The sequence below is a fragment of the Pogona vitticeps genome, chromosome 4, assembly GCF_051106095.1.
Source record: "Pogona vitticeps strain Pit_001003342236 chromosome 4, PviZW2.1, whole genome shotgun sequence".
NCBI lineage: Eukaryota > Metazoa > Chordata > Lepidosauria > Squamata > Agamidae > Pogona > Pogona vitticeps.
This window is the reverse complement of record NC_135786.1, coordinates 120,422,474-120,440,533: the sequence shown is the minus strand read 5'-3', so window position 1 is coordinate 120,440,533 and position 18,060 is coordinate 120,422,474. Positions and strand designations below refer to the sequence as shown.

Here is an 18,060-nt window from a genome sequence, read left to right as displayed (position 1 = left end):
AAAGCCTTTGATAATGTGAACTGGGACTTTATGCTGAACCAATTAAAGATGATGGCCCTCAAAGGAAGCTTCTTTCAGGCAGTAGAGTCAATCTATTCACAACAAAAAGCAAGAATCAAGGTCAATGGCCAAATTTCGGAGGAGATCCAAATCGAACAAGGCACAAGACAAGGATGTCCCTTACCACCTTTACTTTTTATTTTAACATTACGAATTCTAAGGCAAAAGCCCCAAATTAGGAGTTTGAAAACAAAGGGAGAGGAATATAAGCTGCAGGTTTATACTGATGATCTGGTACTGATGCTAGAAAACCCAGAGGAATCAATCAGGGAACTTATATCTACAATTGAATATTTTGGTGCAGTGTCAGGCCTTAAAGTAAATGTAACAAACCCTAAATTTCTGATGAAAAATGTGACACAAGAAGAAGCCAGAAAATTAGAATTAGAAACTGGCTTTGAGCACATATCAAAAATTAAATATTTGGGAGTGAATATCTAAAAAAAATAAGTAACTCGATGAAAGACAATTATCTCCCAATGCTCAAAGAAATACAGGAACATTTTGAAAACTGGGCCAAACTGTAATTTGCAATGTTGGGTAGAATTGCCAACTATAAAGATGAACATCTTGCTGAAGCTTTTGTTCCTGTTCCAAAATTTGCCAATATTGTTGAACTACAAGTATTTTAAGGATGTAGACGCTGTATTCTCTAAGTTTATATGGCAAGCTAAAAAAATGAGAATAAAACTCAGAGCACTAGAGGACTTAAAAGAAAGAGGAGGAATGGGTCTACCAAATTGTTTATTATACTACAAGGTCTGTGTACTGAACTGGGTAAAGGAGTAGATTACTTTGGAGGATCTAAGACTCTTAAAATTGGAAGGATATGAATTAAGATTAGGCTGGCATGCATATTTATGGTACAGCAAGATCAAATATCAAACTCACTTTTCTGATCACATTATATTTATTTATTTATTTATTTATTTATTTATTATTTTATTTAATTTTATTTTTATAAGTAGAGCTCTATACCAGGTTTGGCAAAAATTCCAGAGGCACATACACACAAAAAAATATCCCGATATGGGTATTACCTCTGGAGGGTTTTACACAACCTTCTTTGATCTCGAAAGAATTGAGATATACATATAAAGAGCTTTTAACAAAAGATCAACAATTAAAAAAATAAACAGGATTTGAAGGAAATGGGTCTACCAGTGGTGGCCGATGTTGAAATTAGAATCAAGGTTAAGGAGATGAAATAATGGTTTTTTATGAGGGGAAGGTACAGGTGGGAAGGTACAGGTGGATGACTTATGGATTTATACCAGTGTGTGAGACACAGGGCGAGGTGGTAGAGGCCCTCGCCGAAGTGTTGTCCTCCCTCAGAAAAGAGAAAAAAAGCACAAACAGACCCACTTGCATCACCCGTCGGAACTGTACAGCGGGGAGTGGACACCCGTGAGTTAGAACGGGGTTTTGCTAAGCTGACTATAGCCACTCAGACCGAGGGGGAAATGGTGGGAAGAGAAGAAAGGGGCAGGACCACCATGGAGGCAGGAATGAGGGATATAAAAGGGACGAGAGATGACATACAGGGGGGCTGGGAGCTAACATGGGTAGAAGATCCCTGGACCAGAAAGGCTGAAAAAGTCCAGGTTCCCAGGGAGGAGGCAGACTATAGAAGAAGAAGGGGTTTGCCTCCTTGACCCTCCTATTGGGGTGAAACCGAGGCGCGCAAGTGGCGCCGGAGATTAAGGGAGGAGAAAGAGGCCGTGGAGAGAGCAGAGAGAGAAAGAAGAGCATGGAGGCTGGAGGAAGCCCGACGGAGAGGACTCCTGCCAGACCCTGGGCTCCCTTACGAGGAGGTGAGGATTCTTTCGACCCAGAGGGGCATGGCGAGGAGACCATTCCATTATTAGAGCAGGGGACTGACCCTCTGGACTTGGATGGCAGTAATCTATTTGCTCAGGGACCCTGGAATGACCTGGACTATAATCCGTTTACCAAATATGTTTGGATGCCCTCATGGAACCCGTTGGCAGTGAGAGACAATGTTATAGTTAATAGAGAGAATAAGGATTTGTTGTTCGATGTTCCAATAAAGAATGATTTGGATTTTTCAACCCGAGAGCCTCAGATATCTTTGTAAAAACAGAGGAGATCCCCTTTGAACCCTCACACAGTGATAAAATTGTAGAAAATATATACATTTTTGTTAGAGTATAAGAAGATGAAAGGTGAAAGCAGTGATGATTAAATGGGTACACAATTTTGGTTATAATATAGATATAGATGATTGGACATAAATGTGGAATGAGAACTATAAATAGATTAAGCCAGTAAATCTGAGAGAAAATTGTCATGAATTTGATTATGAAAGCTGAATAGAGATTTATTTTATAGGAACAAAGTTAGGCTAGAAATCCATTTGTGTCTGTGTGCAAGTTAGAACGAAGCAAGATGTCCAAGGTCAGTTCTTTTTCAGTTGGAAAAAATCTGTGGAGAACAAGGTGACCCTTATCTCGTTGCCAAGCAACTATCTCAGCTCAGACGGAGCAAGGACATAACTTTTTTATTTAAGAGAGAAGATGGACAGAGAGACAGCCTGGACGTCTGCCCGAACACAGTGAGAAAATTCCAGCAAGGAGGAATGAATTCCAGAGGAAAAGCTCCAAATGAACTTTTATTTTTCACACTAACAGTAAGACAGATCTCTGTTCTAAAATGTAGTTAGCTGTTTATTATTTTGGTTTTTATAGAGGAAAATGCCTTGTGGTGATGGCTGGGGTTTATTTGGAAATAACTGATTATGAAAAGATATCTTGTGTGCTTGTTTAAATTCATTTAATAATTTCTATTTTTCTAATAAAATATAAAAAGTCTAACTGTCTGAAAATTGGCTTCTTGCATAGACCATTAGCTACTATAGTTCATTAGCTACTTTAAATTGAATTTTTTTTAATCAGGCCACGTTTATTAAATGCTACCAATTTAGGGTCCTGCCTATTAGAGAGGAGGAATATTAAATCTTCTAGAATTCCTGGAGGTTGTTTATTTAAAATCGGTTCAGACTTGGGAGAAGGGGTGAAACAGTTGCCTAGGGTAAAATTAAAGGACCCAGTTTTGCTTGATTAGGAACTGATCATTCCAGACCCCTCTCTGGGCCATGTAAAAGCAGATTCTTAGGAAGCTCGCTTTTATGACAAAAATGTCTTAGATGTTTTATAGATGGTATCTCACACCTGTAAAATTGGCAAAAATGGTGTTGGGGGCTAGCAACTCCTGTTGGAAGTGTGTTAAGCAACCTAGGACTATTTATCATATGTGGTGGACATGTGATAAAGCAAAAGGATTCTGGAGACAGGTAAAAGATATTACGTGAGACATTATACAACAGAAAATAGCCTTTAAACCAGAAATGTTTTTCCTGAATATAATGCCAGAAATTGTTGGGGGGGGGAAATTAAATACATGCTGTTACACATATTTACAGCTGCCAGGCTGATTTGGGCTAAAAAATGGAAAAAATCAGAAGAAACTGAAGGTTGAGGAGCTGATATAAAAATTACTGTATATTGCAGAAATGGGTGGCCTTTGTGAAGTGTTACATGAGAACCCGAGAGCATATGCTGAAGAAAGCTGGAAAATGTTCTATGACTGGGCCCAGAAATAAATATGAACAGAGAATATGGCATTTGTTATGGATTTTAGTACTGTGACATAGGCATGGAGTCATTATACTGTATTATTGTAACCACTCGGTTATATATGTTTCTTTTGTCTTGTTTCTCCTTTTTCTTTTTATCTTTTTCTTTTTTTCCTTCTTTTCCCCTATGGTTGTTTTTTTATGACTGTTGTTTATGGTTATGTGTTAAAAATGCAAAATAAAAAAAGAAAGAAACCCCACCTCTTCGTGGCCCATGATATTCTGCATATCAAGTTAACTAGGTGCAGGCTGGATAGATCAACTGTCAGATATTTATTTATTTATTTTTTTGTATTTTTTATTTTTTATAAGGGATAACAAAAAGGAAAAGGGAATTGGGATTGATGAGGAAGAGGGGAGACAATAACATACTTTCATCCATTCTGTACCTATTGCCATATCAAGATATTAAATTATTCTATTTACTCTTTTCTGCCTTCTAGATTCAGTTCGCCTTTCAATATGTACTGTTCACAAGCTGCCTGTTGATTCTGTCCACTTGTTAAATAGATCCCATCTTTCTGTTGCCTTTTGCAAGGGATAGTCCTTCATGACTTCTGATAAAATGTCCATTTCGGCTATTTCCCGTATCTTTTCAATAAGATCTTCTTGTTTCGGTACCGTTGATCTTTTCCAATTTTTAGCATATAAAATTCTAGCTGCCGTAACTATGTATATAACTATATAATTCTTTGACTTATCTATATTTTCAGGTATCATACTCAATAAAAACAGTTCTGGGGTTAATGGCACTTTACAGAGCAATATTTGTTCCAACATTACATGTACTCTTTTCCAATATTGTTTCGCTACTCCACATGACCACCACATATGATAATAGCTTCCCACTTGTGATTCACATTTCCAACACTTATTTGATACTTCTGTATACATCTTTGACAATTTTTCTGGGGGCATGTGCCATCTATAAAACATCTTATATATATTCTCTTTAAAGTTCACCGATCTTGTAAGCTTTATATTATTTTGCCATATTTTCAGCCATTGATCAATATCAATGTTATGCCCTATATTTTGTGCCCACTTAATCATACATTCCTTAACCATTTCATCTTGCATCTTAATTTCCAACATATAATTATACATTTTCTTAACTGTTCTTTTGAACCTAATAAAAGTTTGTCAAAAATCGTTTGCTCTAAGTAGAAGCCTTCTATTTTATCTTTTGTATATCTAGATTCTAGCTGTGCTCTAGGCCACCACTCTATATATATATTCTGTGACTCTAGCTCTTCTTTAGACTTTAGTTCACCATCCTTTTTTAATAGGTCTTGATATTTTAAAAAGTTTGTTTTTGTCATAAGACTGGGTTGGATAAAGGCCTCTAACGGTGACACCCATACAGGTATTTTATAATAAATTTGTTGTACAATTTTTCTCCACATTCCCAGTAAAGCTCTTCTTATCATATGTGAATTAAAAATTTTTTGTTCTTTGTCCTTTTTATACCATAAATAGGCATGCCAGCCTAATTGCAAATCATGTCCCTCCAAGCTAAGTAATCTATCGTTTTCTAGAGTTATCCATTCTTTTATCCAATCTAGAATACAAGCTCTATAATACAAAACCCAGTCAGGAAGACCAAAGCCACCCCTCTGCTTAGCATCTTGCATTGCCTTAATTTTAATTCTTGGTTTTTTACCTTGCCATATAAATCTCATGATTATCTTATTAAATTCTTTGAAAAATGACTGTTTTAATATTATAGGGATTGACTGAAATAAGAATAGGATTTTTGGTAAAATAGTCATTTTAATTGCTGCAATTCTTCCCAACAACGATAGTTGTAATTTGTCCCATTTCTCCAAATTGTTCTGTATCTCCTTCATTAGTTTCATGTAGTTATCTTTGAATAATGTACTTGTCTTCTTTGTAATTTGTATTCCTAAATATCGAATTTTCTTCTCCTCATGAAAGTTCGTCTTCTCTATTAGCTCTTGTCTTTCATGTTCTCTCATGTTTTTGGTAAGTAATTTAGTCTTCTTTTGGTTTATTCTCATTCCTGCCATGTCACCAAAAATTCTTAACGTTGTCATCAGGTCCTCTATTGAATCCAATGGTTCTTCCAATATGATAACTAAATCATCCGCAAAGGCCTGGAGTTTGTAGACTTGACCTTTCACTTTTAATCCTTTCAATTCTTTTTTGTTTCTAATTTGTTCGTTTAGTATTTCCAGAGTCAAAACAAACAGGAGTGGGGAGAGTGGGCACCCCTGTCTAGTACCTTTCTGTATTTGGATTTCTTTTGATAGTTCGCCATTAATTTTTACTTTTGCCTTTTGCTCCGTATATATTGCTTTAATTAGTTTCATAAATCTTTCTCCAACCTGCAGTGTTTTCAATGTGTGCATCATAAAATTCCAGTCAAGATTATCAAATGCTTTTTCCGCATCCAAGAATATCATAGCCATCTGTTTCTCCGGGTGTGCTTCATAGTATTCCAGGGCATTTAAAACTATCCTTATATTATTCTTCATCTGTCTTTTAGGGAGAAACCCAGACTGATCTTGATGTATCAAGTGGGTTAAAATTCTTTTCAATCTAGTTGCCAGGATAGTCGCATATATTTTGTAGTCCACATTCAACAATGAAATTGGCCTATAATTTTGTATTTCTTTACCTTCCGTGTTTTCCTTATGTATAAGAGAGATTGTCGCTTCAGTCCATGTTGCTGGTATTTTCCCTTCTTCTTCAATGCGTTCTAGAAGCTTTTTAAATGGCTGGAGAAGCACCTCTTCCAGTTCTTTGTAGTATTCTGCTGGTAGTCCATCTGGGCCTGGTGCTTTCCCATTTTTTTGTTTTTTAAGGGCTTCTGTAATTTCTGCATACGTTATAGGCTCATTTAAGGACTGAATTTGTTCTTTAGTCAATTTCATTTTATTGTGCTTCAACAAATATTCTTCCTGGGCTTCTCCATCCACTTCTTTTTTCTCATATAACTTCCTATAAAAATCTTCAGCAATTTTCTTTATTTCTTCCTGTTTGAATTTTTCTGTTCCCTTTTCGTCTTTCAAAGTTCGGATTATTGTCTTCTCCTTCTCTTTCCTTAATTTGTATGCTAACCATCTTCCCGGTTTATTTGCATTCTCAAAAAAATTTTGCTTTGCAAATTTGAACTTCTTTGCGGTTTCTTCAGTGAGCAATATATTTATCTGATGTTGTGTAAGTTTTATCTTCTCTATAAGTTCTTTGTTTGTTGGGTTTTGTTTCAACTGCCTCTCCTCTATGGCTAATCTACTTTCCAGAGTCTCATATTTTTTCTGTCTTTCTCTTTTTTGTTTAGCTGCAAATCTTATGGCTATTCCTCTAAAAAAAGCCTTACTTGCCTCCCATATCATAAACATTGAGATATCTGGTCTCATATTCTGTTTAAAGAAAAAGTCCATTTCTTCTTTTACTTGTTTCTTAAATTTTTCATTTTTTAGATGTAATATATTCAGCTTCCAAGTGAATTCTCTTGTTCTACTTCCTATTTGTAACAAAATTGGGTTATGGTCTGCAAATGTATTGGGTAAGATATGTATTTGTTCCAACTCTTTCATTAGGTTTGTTGATATCCAACATGTATCAATCCTTGACCACGATTTATGCCTGTTAGAGTAGAAAGTGTAATCCCTTGTCTTTGGATTACATGTTCTCCATACATCCACAATATTTAATTCTTCTGCTAATTGTAGGAAATTTCTTGGAATTGTGCTTCTCTTCTTTCTACTAGATTTTTCTGTTTTTGTGTCTAGTTCTCTGTCGAAAACAGCATTATAATCTCCAATTATGCAGTAATGATCATATTCTTTATTTGCCAATTCTCGCTGCAATTGTTTATAAAAGTTTTCTTGATTTCCATTTGGTGCATAAATATTGACTATTAGGAATTTCTTAGATTCTCTTTGGATTTCCACCATTACTATCCTTCCATCCTCTGAGGCAAAAATCAGGGAGGGCTCCCATTCCTTCTTAATAAAAATAGCTACTCCTTTCTTCTTTTTGCTCACGTCTGAAGCCGCAAATAGTTTTCCTAATCTTGGCCATTCTAATAATTTCAAATCCTTTCTTTTCACATGCGTTTCTTGGATGCATATAACATCAGATTTCTGTTTCTGCAGTTGTAGAAAGATCTTTTTTCGCTTTTGGGGTGAGTTTAGGCCGTTTACGTTTACTGATAAAATCTTCAGTTTTTTTCTAGTCATCTTGATTTAAATTACTATCCTTTTGTTTTTTCTTCATCATGCTTCTAGTACATCTTGGCTCTATTGCTTCTTGTTCTCCTGTCTCTGTTTCTGATTCTGCTTCTGATAATTGGCTTTGTTCCTTTCGAGATCTTTCTTCTGATTCCTTGTTGTCAGTTTTTTTTAGCTTCTTCTCATTTTTTTTCTATGAAGTTTTGTGCTTTCATCGGGGATGTTATGTTGTATCTCTGTGTATCAATCCGAAAAAATAGCCCTTCTGGTGTTAGCCATCTATATGAGATTCCATTTTGTTGGAGTAGCTGTGCCAGAGATGCATATTCCTTTCTTCTCTGTCTCACTTGCCATGGGATTTGTTTTAAGACATTAATTTTCTTGTCTTCTATTATCAATTGTTTTTCTTGTGAAGCCCTTAAAACCTTATCCCTAATTGCCTTCTTCGCGAATCTCAAATGTACTTCTTTAGGTAAATTATTTTTTCTAACATATGCTGTACTCACTCTGAAGGCTGCTTCCAGACCTTGGCGGAATTCCGCTACATCCATCTCTATTGCTGGTGCGAGGGTTTCACTCATTACTGTCTCCAAGTCCTCAGATCCCTTTTCTGGTGCATTTTGGATTCTTAGCATCTTAAGGGCACGTTCCATTTCCAGCATTATTAGCCTGTCCTGACATTGCCTTTGGTCTCTCTGTATCTGCTGTACACTTTCTTCAGCTTTATCTAGTCTGGCATCTGTATTTTTCATTTTCCCTTCTATATCTTGTGTTTTAGTTTTGATTTGTGTTACCTGCTCCTTTGTCTCAGTCAATTCTGCCTGTATATACGTCATTTGGTTTGTCATTTCGGTCAATCGTCGATTAATTTGATCAAATCCTGTGGACAGCAGGTTCTGCATAGTGGTCTGCCATTCTTTATCAGATTTTTCTGATTCCTGAGAGGTTAATTTCCCTAGTGCTGATGTTTGGGCTGGAGAGGTTCCTGGTGTTTGGGATTTAGGGTTGGGGTTCGGTCTCTTTGCAGCCATTTTGAAATCAGCCCAAATTCAAAACCTACTATCAACTACCTCCCCTTAACCTTCCCAAATCTTTGCCCAATATTGCAATATATATCACAGTTTTTTTTAAAAAAAATTGACACTTTAAATTTCAACTTCCATATACCACATCTCTTGAATTGTCCACCAAGTCCTTCTGTGAAGATCCAGGCTCCGTAGAACCCCAAAAGCCCAAGAGTTAATATCGTGCAGAGTTCTAGTGTCCCAGGGGTTTTTAACCAAACAGTTGGATGCGCTAACACAGAAGGGAATTCAAACCGTATGCAGCCTCACCCAGATAAAAGGCAATCTTCCGGTATTTCCAACTTCTACTGTTCTTTCCAGAACCAGATTAGTAGAAAAGAATAAAAAGAAGAAACAAAGAAAGGAAGAAAAGAGATCTTGCCTTTCCCACCTCAATATTTCCACAGTTCAGTTTCGTTCTTGTTGCAAAATCTCTGAAGAAAAGGGAAAGAAGCTCCAAAGTCAATTAGATATATAAAATCTGCCAATAATATTCTGCTTTCCTCCAGTAGGTGCCTTCCTCTCCTCACGCACAGTCTATCCAGTTCAATACATTGTGCATCCACTTAACAACAGCTTCTCCTTTCAGCAGACAAAGCAAAGGGGGGGGGGAATTTTCTCTCCGTGGAAATAAACCTGGCAATGATATTCTGCTTTCCTCCAGTAGGTGTCGTCTGCTCCCCATACACAGTCTATCTAGCAGAGTAGATTGTACATTGTAAATCCACTTAACAAAGTATGAGGCGGGGGGGAATTTTCCCCCCACAGAGATAACATGTCGTCTCAAAGCTTCGGTACTCGATCTGTTATTAAAAGTTCTGTCAAGTACTTTGCCACAGTCAAACAGGATCAGTCCACAATTATTTAATTCATCAGCAATTCCCAGGCACAGTCTTATTTTTCTGACCTTGGCACGGTCCGACCAGAGTTAGTTTCGCTTTTAGGCTAGTTCATTAAGATAGGACCGTGCTTCAAAAGATTTGCCGCTTCTAAGCTTTCTTTCGGTCTTATCTCTTTTATCAGTTCGTTAGCTTAAAAGGCTTCAAGTTTTATTTATTATTCTCCATTTTTAACTGCAATCATCAGCTCTCCTCTTTCCTCGGACATTCCGGAGTACTCACTGCTTTTTGTCACCAAGATGGCGCTTTCCGTTCCAGCTTGTGCCTCGTGGATCTCTTCAGAGGGAAAAAAGACAGGCCGCCGCCCCTCAATTCTTCCTCCGATGCCCACGTTCGGTCCAGAAGAACTTCTCCTAGCTCTTCCTCCACCCTTGTTGTCCCTTAAGGGTGCCAAGCTGGTCGGTTTTCGGCATTCCTCAGGAGCTTCACCCGAGTGCAGCCAAACAGTGCAGTGACAAGCTCCGCCTCCGATAGATCAACTGTCAGATAGACAGACAGTTGGCTACAGAATTGTACTCAGAGAGTGATGATTAATAGCTTCTTTTCCAACTGGGAGGAGATAACAAGTGGGTACATCAAGGTTCAGTCCTGAGTCTGGTGCTCTTCAACATTTTTCTTAATGACTTGGATGAGGGAGTGCAGATGTTTTCAGATTTGCAGATGACATAAAATTGGGTGGAATAGCTAATATCCTGGAAGACAGAAACAAAATTCATAAGGACCTTGGTAGGCAGGAGCACTGGGCTGAAAACAACAGAATGAAATTCAACAGAATGAAAAGGTGCAGTACCTTTTTCCAAGGTACTGCATCTCAGACAAAGAAACCAAACACATGTTTATGGGAGATACTGGCTCAGCAATTCTACAAGCAAAAAGCATCTTGGAGTCACTGTAGATCACAAGCTGTATATAAGCCAACAGTGTGATGTGGCTACAAAAAAGGCAAATGCTATTTTCAGCTACATAAACATAAGTATAGTTTCCAAATCCTGCGAGGTGTTAGCTCCTGGTTAGGCCTCACCTTGAGTATTGTTTCCAGTTCTGGACACCACGCTTCAAGAAGGATGTTGTTAAATTGGAAGAAGTTTGGAGGAGGACTGTAAGCAATCCCCCGTCTCCAATGAGATTTAGGGGTGCCAGAGATGGAGAGATTTCAGAGTTTAGCCAGTCCTTATTAGCTAAGATGAGCCCAATTTCTCAGCCAGGCCCTGACTAACACTCCTTCCTCAAGTCCATACCCTTGGTTAAGAAAAAGCAACAAACACAGACAATCCATGAGTTTACACTCAGGCTAATCTGGGCTCTATATGGTAGCAAAATATTTGTGGCCAATTAGTTAGGCTAGTTTGTACAAGAGACCAATGCATGCAATCTTAAACATTATTGCTTTTATTCAGAAAGATAGTTCTAAACAGAATTCAGATTATAGCAAAGTAATTTAGTCAGTAACATTTCCATATTAAGTCAGACAGACCACCCCACAAACTCCAGCTAAGAAAAATAACACAAGAAAACATACTAAGCTAGAATTATGCATAGGTGTTGTCTTTCTTACGTATCCTGTGACTCCATAGTCCATCATGAAAGGTTAGATTCCAGTTGTAATCCAAAAGTCTATTTTGCAAAAAGGCTCCATTCAAAAGTTATAATCCATTTTGGGAAAAGGCACATGTCTGTCCTTTCTCAGTCAAACTCCATCTTTTTTCAACTCCTACCAACTTCCTTCTACTTCCCAGGATGCCTCATAAGGAACACCCCCTCCTGGGTCTTGTTGTCCCGCCTAACTTTCTCATGGGAGCTTGAATTGTTACCATGTCTTGTGGCAGAATTATTATGACTACCAGGAATGTAACTCTCTGGCTCTCCTTAGCAACTAGATAACCAGAGAACGAAGCTTCTCTGAAACAACATGTAAAATTTTCCTACCACAGACACAGACATTAAATCAAGATGGATGCTATTGGGACAATCTTAGGACTACATATCCCATTCTAATACACATAAAAACACAAATCATCACAAGGACAAGAATGATCAGGGAGATGGAAACCAAGCCCTCTGAGGAAAGACTGGAAGAACTGGGCATGTTTAGCCTTGAGAAAAGAAGACTGAGGGGTGATACAATAACACTTTTCAAATACAGTGGTGACCCGACTTACAACCAATTTGAATTATGACCAGCTCCACCCACATAATTTTGCTTCAACTTGCAACTGGCGCTTTGAGTTACGAACGGAAAGAAAAGGCGGGGAAGGCAGGGAATTTAAACTGCTTTCAGTTAATCATTGGTCAGCGAAGAGGCTGCTTCTCTGTAGGTCTTTCGACCAAGGGGTTAGAGAGTGTGGGTTCAGAGAGAGACTTTGGACTGCCTGATACTGCATTGTACTGTATTGTATTTTTTCATTTTTGCTTTTTTGGATTTTTGCTTTTTGACTTTCTTTTTTTAAACAGAGAGACTGCCTGTTCTGGGTAATGATGGTATGTACACGGTTTTTGCAGTGTGGGTTTGGGCTTGGGGGGGTTATGTTTCTGTGCTCTGATGTAATTGTAGCATTTTTAGTCCCTGCTAGAATGTTTTTTAAAAAATATTCTCTGGCTCCTAGAGTTTGTATACTGTGACCTCTCATTTGTTTTAAAAGGTGTTTGGTTTAAAAGGTTTTGGTTTAAAATGTGGGATTAAAATGTGTTTTAGACTCCAAAGTCTCTCCCCCCATTGTCTTTTCTCTCTCTCTCTCTCCTCTTTTTGTGCTTAAAAGCACAAACCTTTGTCTGAGGGGTCTGTGTGCCCCAGTGATGACCTTTGTTTTTTCTTTCCTCTTTTCTCCATTGTTCCCTCCCTCCCTCCTTTCCTGCCCCTTTTTAACCTAAATCATCATAGGTTAAAAAAAGTCTCCCCTTAAAAGTAGTGGATGGATCAACTGCTTTTCCATTAGTTCCTATGGGAACAAATGCTTCAACTTGCGACTTGCGCCTTGAGATACGACCAAAAAAACAGCTGGGACAGATTAATCGCGTTTCAGTGCATTCCTATGGGAAATGATGCTTCGACTTATGACCATTTTGAGTTATGACCATCTTCTGGAATGGATTAAGTTCATAAGTCGAGGCACCACTGTACTTGAGAGGCTGTCATGCAGGGAGGGGCAGGATCTGTTCTCTATCATCCCAAATTGCAGGACATGCAACAATGGGCTCAAGTTACAGGAAGCCAGGTTTCATTCAAATATCAGGAAGATGTCCTAACAATTAGAGCAGTAAGACAGTGGAACCAATTACCTTAAGGGTGGGTGCTCCAATGCCAGAGGCATTCAAGAGAAATTTATATAACTCTGACATATATCCTTTGATTTTGTATTCCTGCATCAAGCAGGGGTTGGACATGATGGCCTTATAGGCCCCTTCCAACTTCACTATCCTATGATTCTATTATTCTATGCTCTTAATCCTGTGGTTGGTCCCTGAAAACATTTTGTTCCTGGGCAACAAACAGCTACCCTTGACGTCCTAGATGGTTGAGTCTTCTTATGGAAGATGTACAGCTTTGAGCACTCCCAGACAACTACCATTGAAAATGCTCTTATCATGACACTGGGACCTCATAGCTCTTCCCTTGAGGAAATGACTATATGAATTATAAACTTTATTATTATTATTAATTATTATTATTGTTGTTGTTGTTGTTGGTGGTGGTGGGGGTGGTGGGGGTGGGGGTGGTAGTAGTAGCAGCAGCAGTAATAGTAGTAGTAATAGTATTGCTAGTGTGGTTTGCTTCCCATTTCTACAGGGCATACATGAGTGTAAAGGAGCTGAAGGAGGCACTCCAGCTGAACAGCACTCAATTCCTCAATGTTTATTTTGCCAGCTCTGTCCAAGAGGAGCTGGCAGGCGCTGGCACCTGGCCCTGGGATAAGGATGCCCTCAGCCATCTGGGTGAGTACATCTGAAACTGGATTCTTCTGTCTAGCAGGTCCATTGTAAAGAAAATTTCAGACATATTTGCAGAGAAATTCAGCACTACTCTAGTCCAGTGAATAAATGTGGATTTCTATACTTACCAGTTTAAGAGGTGAACAAAAAATCTTCTGATCCTATCACTAATCCCACCAAGAGTAGATCCACTGTTGTAGTTATTATTATGTGTTGTTTTATCATATCTGACTTACAAGATCTAATAGGATTTTTGAGTTATGTGAGATGTTCCGGGAGTGGTTAACCATTGCTGCTTTTCTGTGATTTTCCATGACAGAGTGAAGGTTTGAATTCATGTCTCCTGAACTGTTCATATGCTCTTCACACTCTCCATGCCAATTCTTACTCTGAAAATGTGTGGACCATATTAACTGAAGACTTACAAAGAGCTCATTGAGCAGGGATAAATTTTTAAATTGCACAAAGTCCCCTCTTTGTATTTAATTTAGCTGTTGTATGTCCTGCCAAATTTAAGGAGTATAGTGAAAGGTTTTCGCTACATTTTGATTATGAGGGACATGGGAGATGCATCTTTCCCTACTTTAAAAAATCAATAAAGAAATACTTCAAAAATATCACAATAAATCAAGTGTAAAGGTAGTCTACTTTCCTCTCAAGTAAACTGGGGAGAAAAAGGTATTATTATGTTGATGAAGTACTATAGGTTTATCTGTTTTGACCATTTTCAAAGTTTCAACCCTTCAGTAGGAATGGCTGTGTGGATATCTTCCCCATTTTGGTCAGTACTCTTAATCATCATTCCTTCCCCCCCCCATCCAAATCTGAAAGCTTTGTCGTACCTAAATCTATTGTTTCAGAAAAGGGTTTTCAAAAATAACAATAGGATAAATTGTATCTGTTGTGGCATCATCAACATGTCAGACAAGAGAGAAGTCTTCCAAAGAAGCAGACTTCCCTCCCTCTTTCTCACAAGGAACTCATAAGCACTGAACCAATTCTCAGTCATACTGACATCTGAGCATATGGCATCTGTTCTTTTCTGTGGTGTTCATGTATGCACACAAGTTGGGTGCATGTGCCTGTTCGACACCATTTTCAAAAGTTCCAGAGCCTAAAAAAACTAAAGTGCCTTAGCTTATACCATGCAAGTATGGCACCACTTTCCTCAGTCCTTTTTTGTCTGCCGCTGGAAGAGCACACAGACAGCTCCATAACCTCAATTCAGTTACCTTCGTTTCTTTTTGATAAGTCTTCTGCCTTTTTTCTCCCTTTCTTCCTTCTCCTTTGCTCTCTCTTCTCTGCCTAAAAAGAGAGAGAGAGATTCCTCCTCCCAGAATGATTTTTACCACTCAGATGGTTAGCCAGTCCTGTATGTACAGCCTTGGATGTAGAGTCTATTGCTTGGTCTTCCCCACTATCAGAAATGATGAAGAAATCAGAGCATGGCAGACCATCTGGTCTGCTCAAAAGCTGATTCATGCTCGACACGTGTCGGTACACTCAGTCCAACGAGTGATAGGCCTCATTTTGTCTACTACGGCAGTCTTGCTCCACTCCAGGCTAACGATGCGGCCACTGCAGTCATTCTACCTTTTGGCCTACAATGACAAATGGAACCCACCAGACAAAAAACTGTTTCTTTCACCCCACTTCAGGAAACAACTTAGCTGGTGGACAACCGGACACCACCTTCACCTTGGTGTCCATTTTCAGCAACCACATCTCTCCCATCTCATAGTTAGATGACTGCACTATGGGATGGGGGCTCACTGTCCCCACAGAGAGGTACAGGGTACATGGTGTGCACACAAGAGGACACATCACATCAATTTCCTCAGACTTCTTGCCATTTTCAAAGCCCTCTAAGTCTTCAGAACACAAAGAAAATGAGCATAAACACCTACCACCCAATAACTTCTCACTTCCGCCCTCACTGGATGAGATCCCTGTCATACTCTCATTACTAGTCACCATCTGAGTGGTTCAAGACCTCCGATTGGTCAACTTACCAGCACCTAACCCCAGCCTCCTCCTCTGCAAAATGCAAGCAAACAGCCTTCTCCAAAAAAGCAGACAGGAAACCTGGACAGCAGTTTTGACATGCTTCAGCCCAAACTTGATGCATACATCTCTCTGACACTCTCAGAGTACAGGGTTGTACTGTCCAAATCGCCATGGACAACATGACGGTGATGCATTACCTGAACAAATGGAGAAGAACCAAGTCCCTCAGCTTCCTCTACCTGTCCAGACTCATAAGGGAATGGTTTATTGGCCACCGGATTCTTCCGTATGATGACTTTCATGCACTAGTGGGAACTTTCCTGCTCAGCTAGTCCCCAACTGGGGCGAGCCTATCGTGGACATTGTTGCGAACATTTTTGTTGTTTGTTGTTCAGTCATTTAGTCGTATCCAACTCTTCGTGACCCCATGGACCAGAGCACGCCAGGCCCTCCTGTCTTCCACTGCTTCCCAGAGTTTGGTCAAATTCATGTTGGTTGCTTTGATGACACTGTCCAACCATCTCATCCTCTGTCATCCCCTTCTCCTCTTACCCTCACACTTTCCCAACATCAGGGTCTTTTCCAGGGAGTCTTCTCTTCTCATGAGATGGCCAAAGTATTGGAGCCTCTGCTTCAGGATCTGTCCTTCCAGTGAGCACTCAGGGTTGATTTCCTTCAGAACGGATAGGTTTGTTCTCTTTGCAGTCCAGGGGACTCTCAAGAGTCCCCTCCAGCACCACAATTCAAAAGTATCAATTCTTCGGCGGTCAGCCTTCTTTATGGTCCAGCTCTCACCTCCATACATCACTACAGGAAAAACCATAGCTTTACTATGCAGACCTTTGTTGGCAAGGTAATGTCTCTGTTTTTTCAGATGCTGTCTAGGTTTGTCATTGCTTTCCTCCCAAGAAGCAGGCGTCTTTTACTTTCGGGGCTGCTGTCTCCATCTGCAGTGATCATGGAGCCCAAGAAAGTAAAATCTGTCACTGCCTCCATATCCTCCCCTTCTATTCCCAGGAGGTGATGGGACCAGTGGCCATGATCTTAATTTTTTTGATGTTGAGCTTCAGACCGTTTTTTGCACTCTGCTCTTTCACCCTCATTAAGAGGTTCTTTAATTCTTCCTCACTTTCTGCCATCAGAATGGTATCATCTGCATATCTGAGGTTGTTGATATTTTCCCCCGCTATCTTAATTCTGGCTTGGGATTCATCCAGTCCTGCCTTTCGCACAATGTATTCTGCATATAAGTTAAATAAGCAGGGGACAATATACAGCCTTGTTGTACTCCTTTCCCGATTTTGAACCAATCAGTTGTTCCATATCCAGTTCTAACTGTTGCTTCCTGTCCCACATATAGGTTTCTCAGGAGAAAAATGGTCAGGCACTCTCATTTCTCTAAGAACCTGCCATAGTTTGTTGTGGTCCACACAGTCAAAGAATTTTGCATAGTCAATGAAGCAGAAGTAGATGTTTTTCTGGAACTCTCTGGCTTTCTCCATAATCCAGCACATGTTAGCAATTTGGTCTCTAGTTCCTCTGCCCCTTCGGAATCCCGCTTGTACTTCTGGGAGTTCTCGGTCCACATATTGCTGAAGCCTACCTTGTAGGATTTTGAGCATAACCTTGCTAGAGTGTGAAATGAGTGCAATTGTTTGGTAGTTGGAGCATTCTTTGGCACTTCCCTTCTTTGGGATTGGGATGTAAAATGATCTTTTCCAGTCCTCTGGCCACTGTTGAGTTTTCCAAACTTGCTGGCATATTGAGTGTAGCACCTTAACATTGTCATATTTTAAGATTTTAAATAATTTAACTGGAATGCCATCAACTCCACAGGCCTTGTTTTTAGCCATGCTTTCCAAGGCCCACTTGACTTCACTTTTCAGAATGTCTGGCTCAAGGTCAGCAACCACATTATCTGGGTTGTCCGGGACATCCAGATCTTTCTGGTATAATTCCTCTGTGTATTCTTGCTACCTCTTCTTGATGTCTTCTGCTTCTGTGTGGTCCCTCCCATTTTTGTCCTTTATCATGTCCATTTTTGCACAAAATGTTCCTTTAATATCTCCAATTTTCTTGAAAGATCTCTGGTTCTCCTTCGTGGCCTCTGTGAATGCACACTAATGGGTTAATCTGTGCCTAAGCAGAGCAGTTTTGGAAACTTCTGGAGCTCTAGCACCTGGTGCTGGGACCACCCACCTAGGCTACATCCCCGACCCTGGCACCGGGTGTGATGATTTGTGTTTGTA

The 18,060-nt window shown here is 39.4% G+C and overlaps 1 protein-coding gene across 3 annotated transcripts in view; it reads left to right on the top strand.

Moving 5' to 3' along the window:
* The window catches only part of PAPPA2 (pappalysin 2), a 435,383-nt gene that overhangs the window by 137,919 nt on the left and 279,404 nt on the right, over positions 1 to 18,060 (top strand). For all 3 annotated transcript variants that reach the window (XM_072998203.2, XM_072998204.2, XM_072998205.2), the window contains exon 3: positions 13,662 to 13,807. In XM_072998203.2, the coding sequence (XP_072854304.2) occupies positions 13,662 to 13,807 (146 nt within the window). The remainder of the gene's footprint in view (positions 1 to 13,661; positions 13,808 to 18,060) is intronic.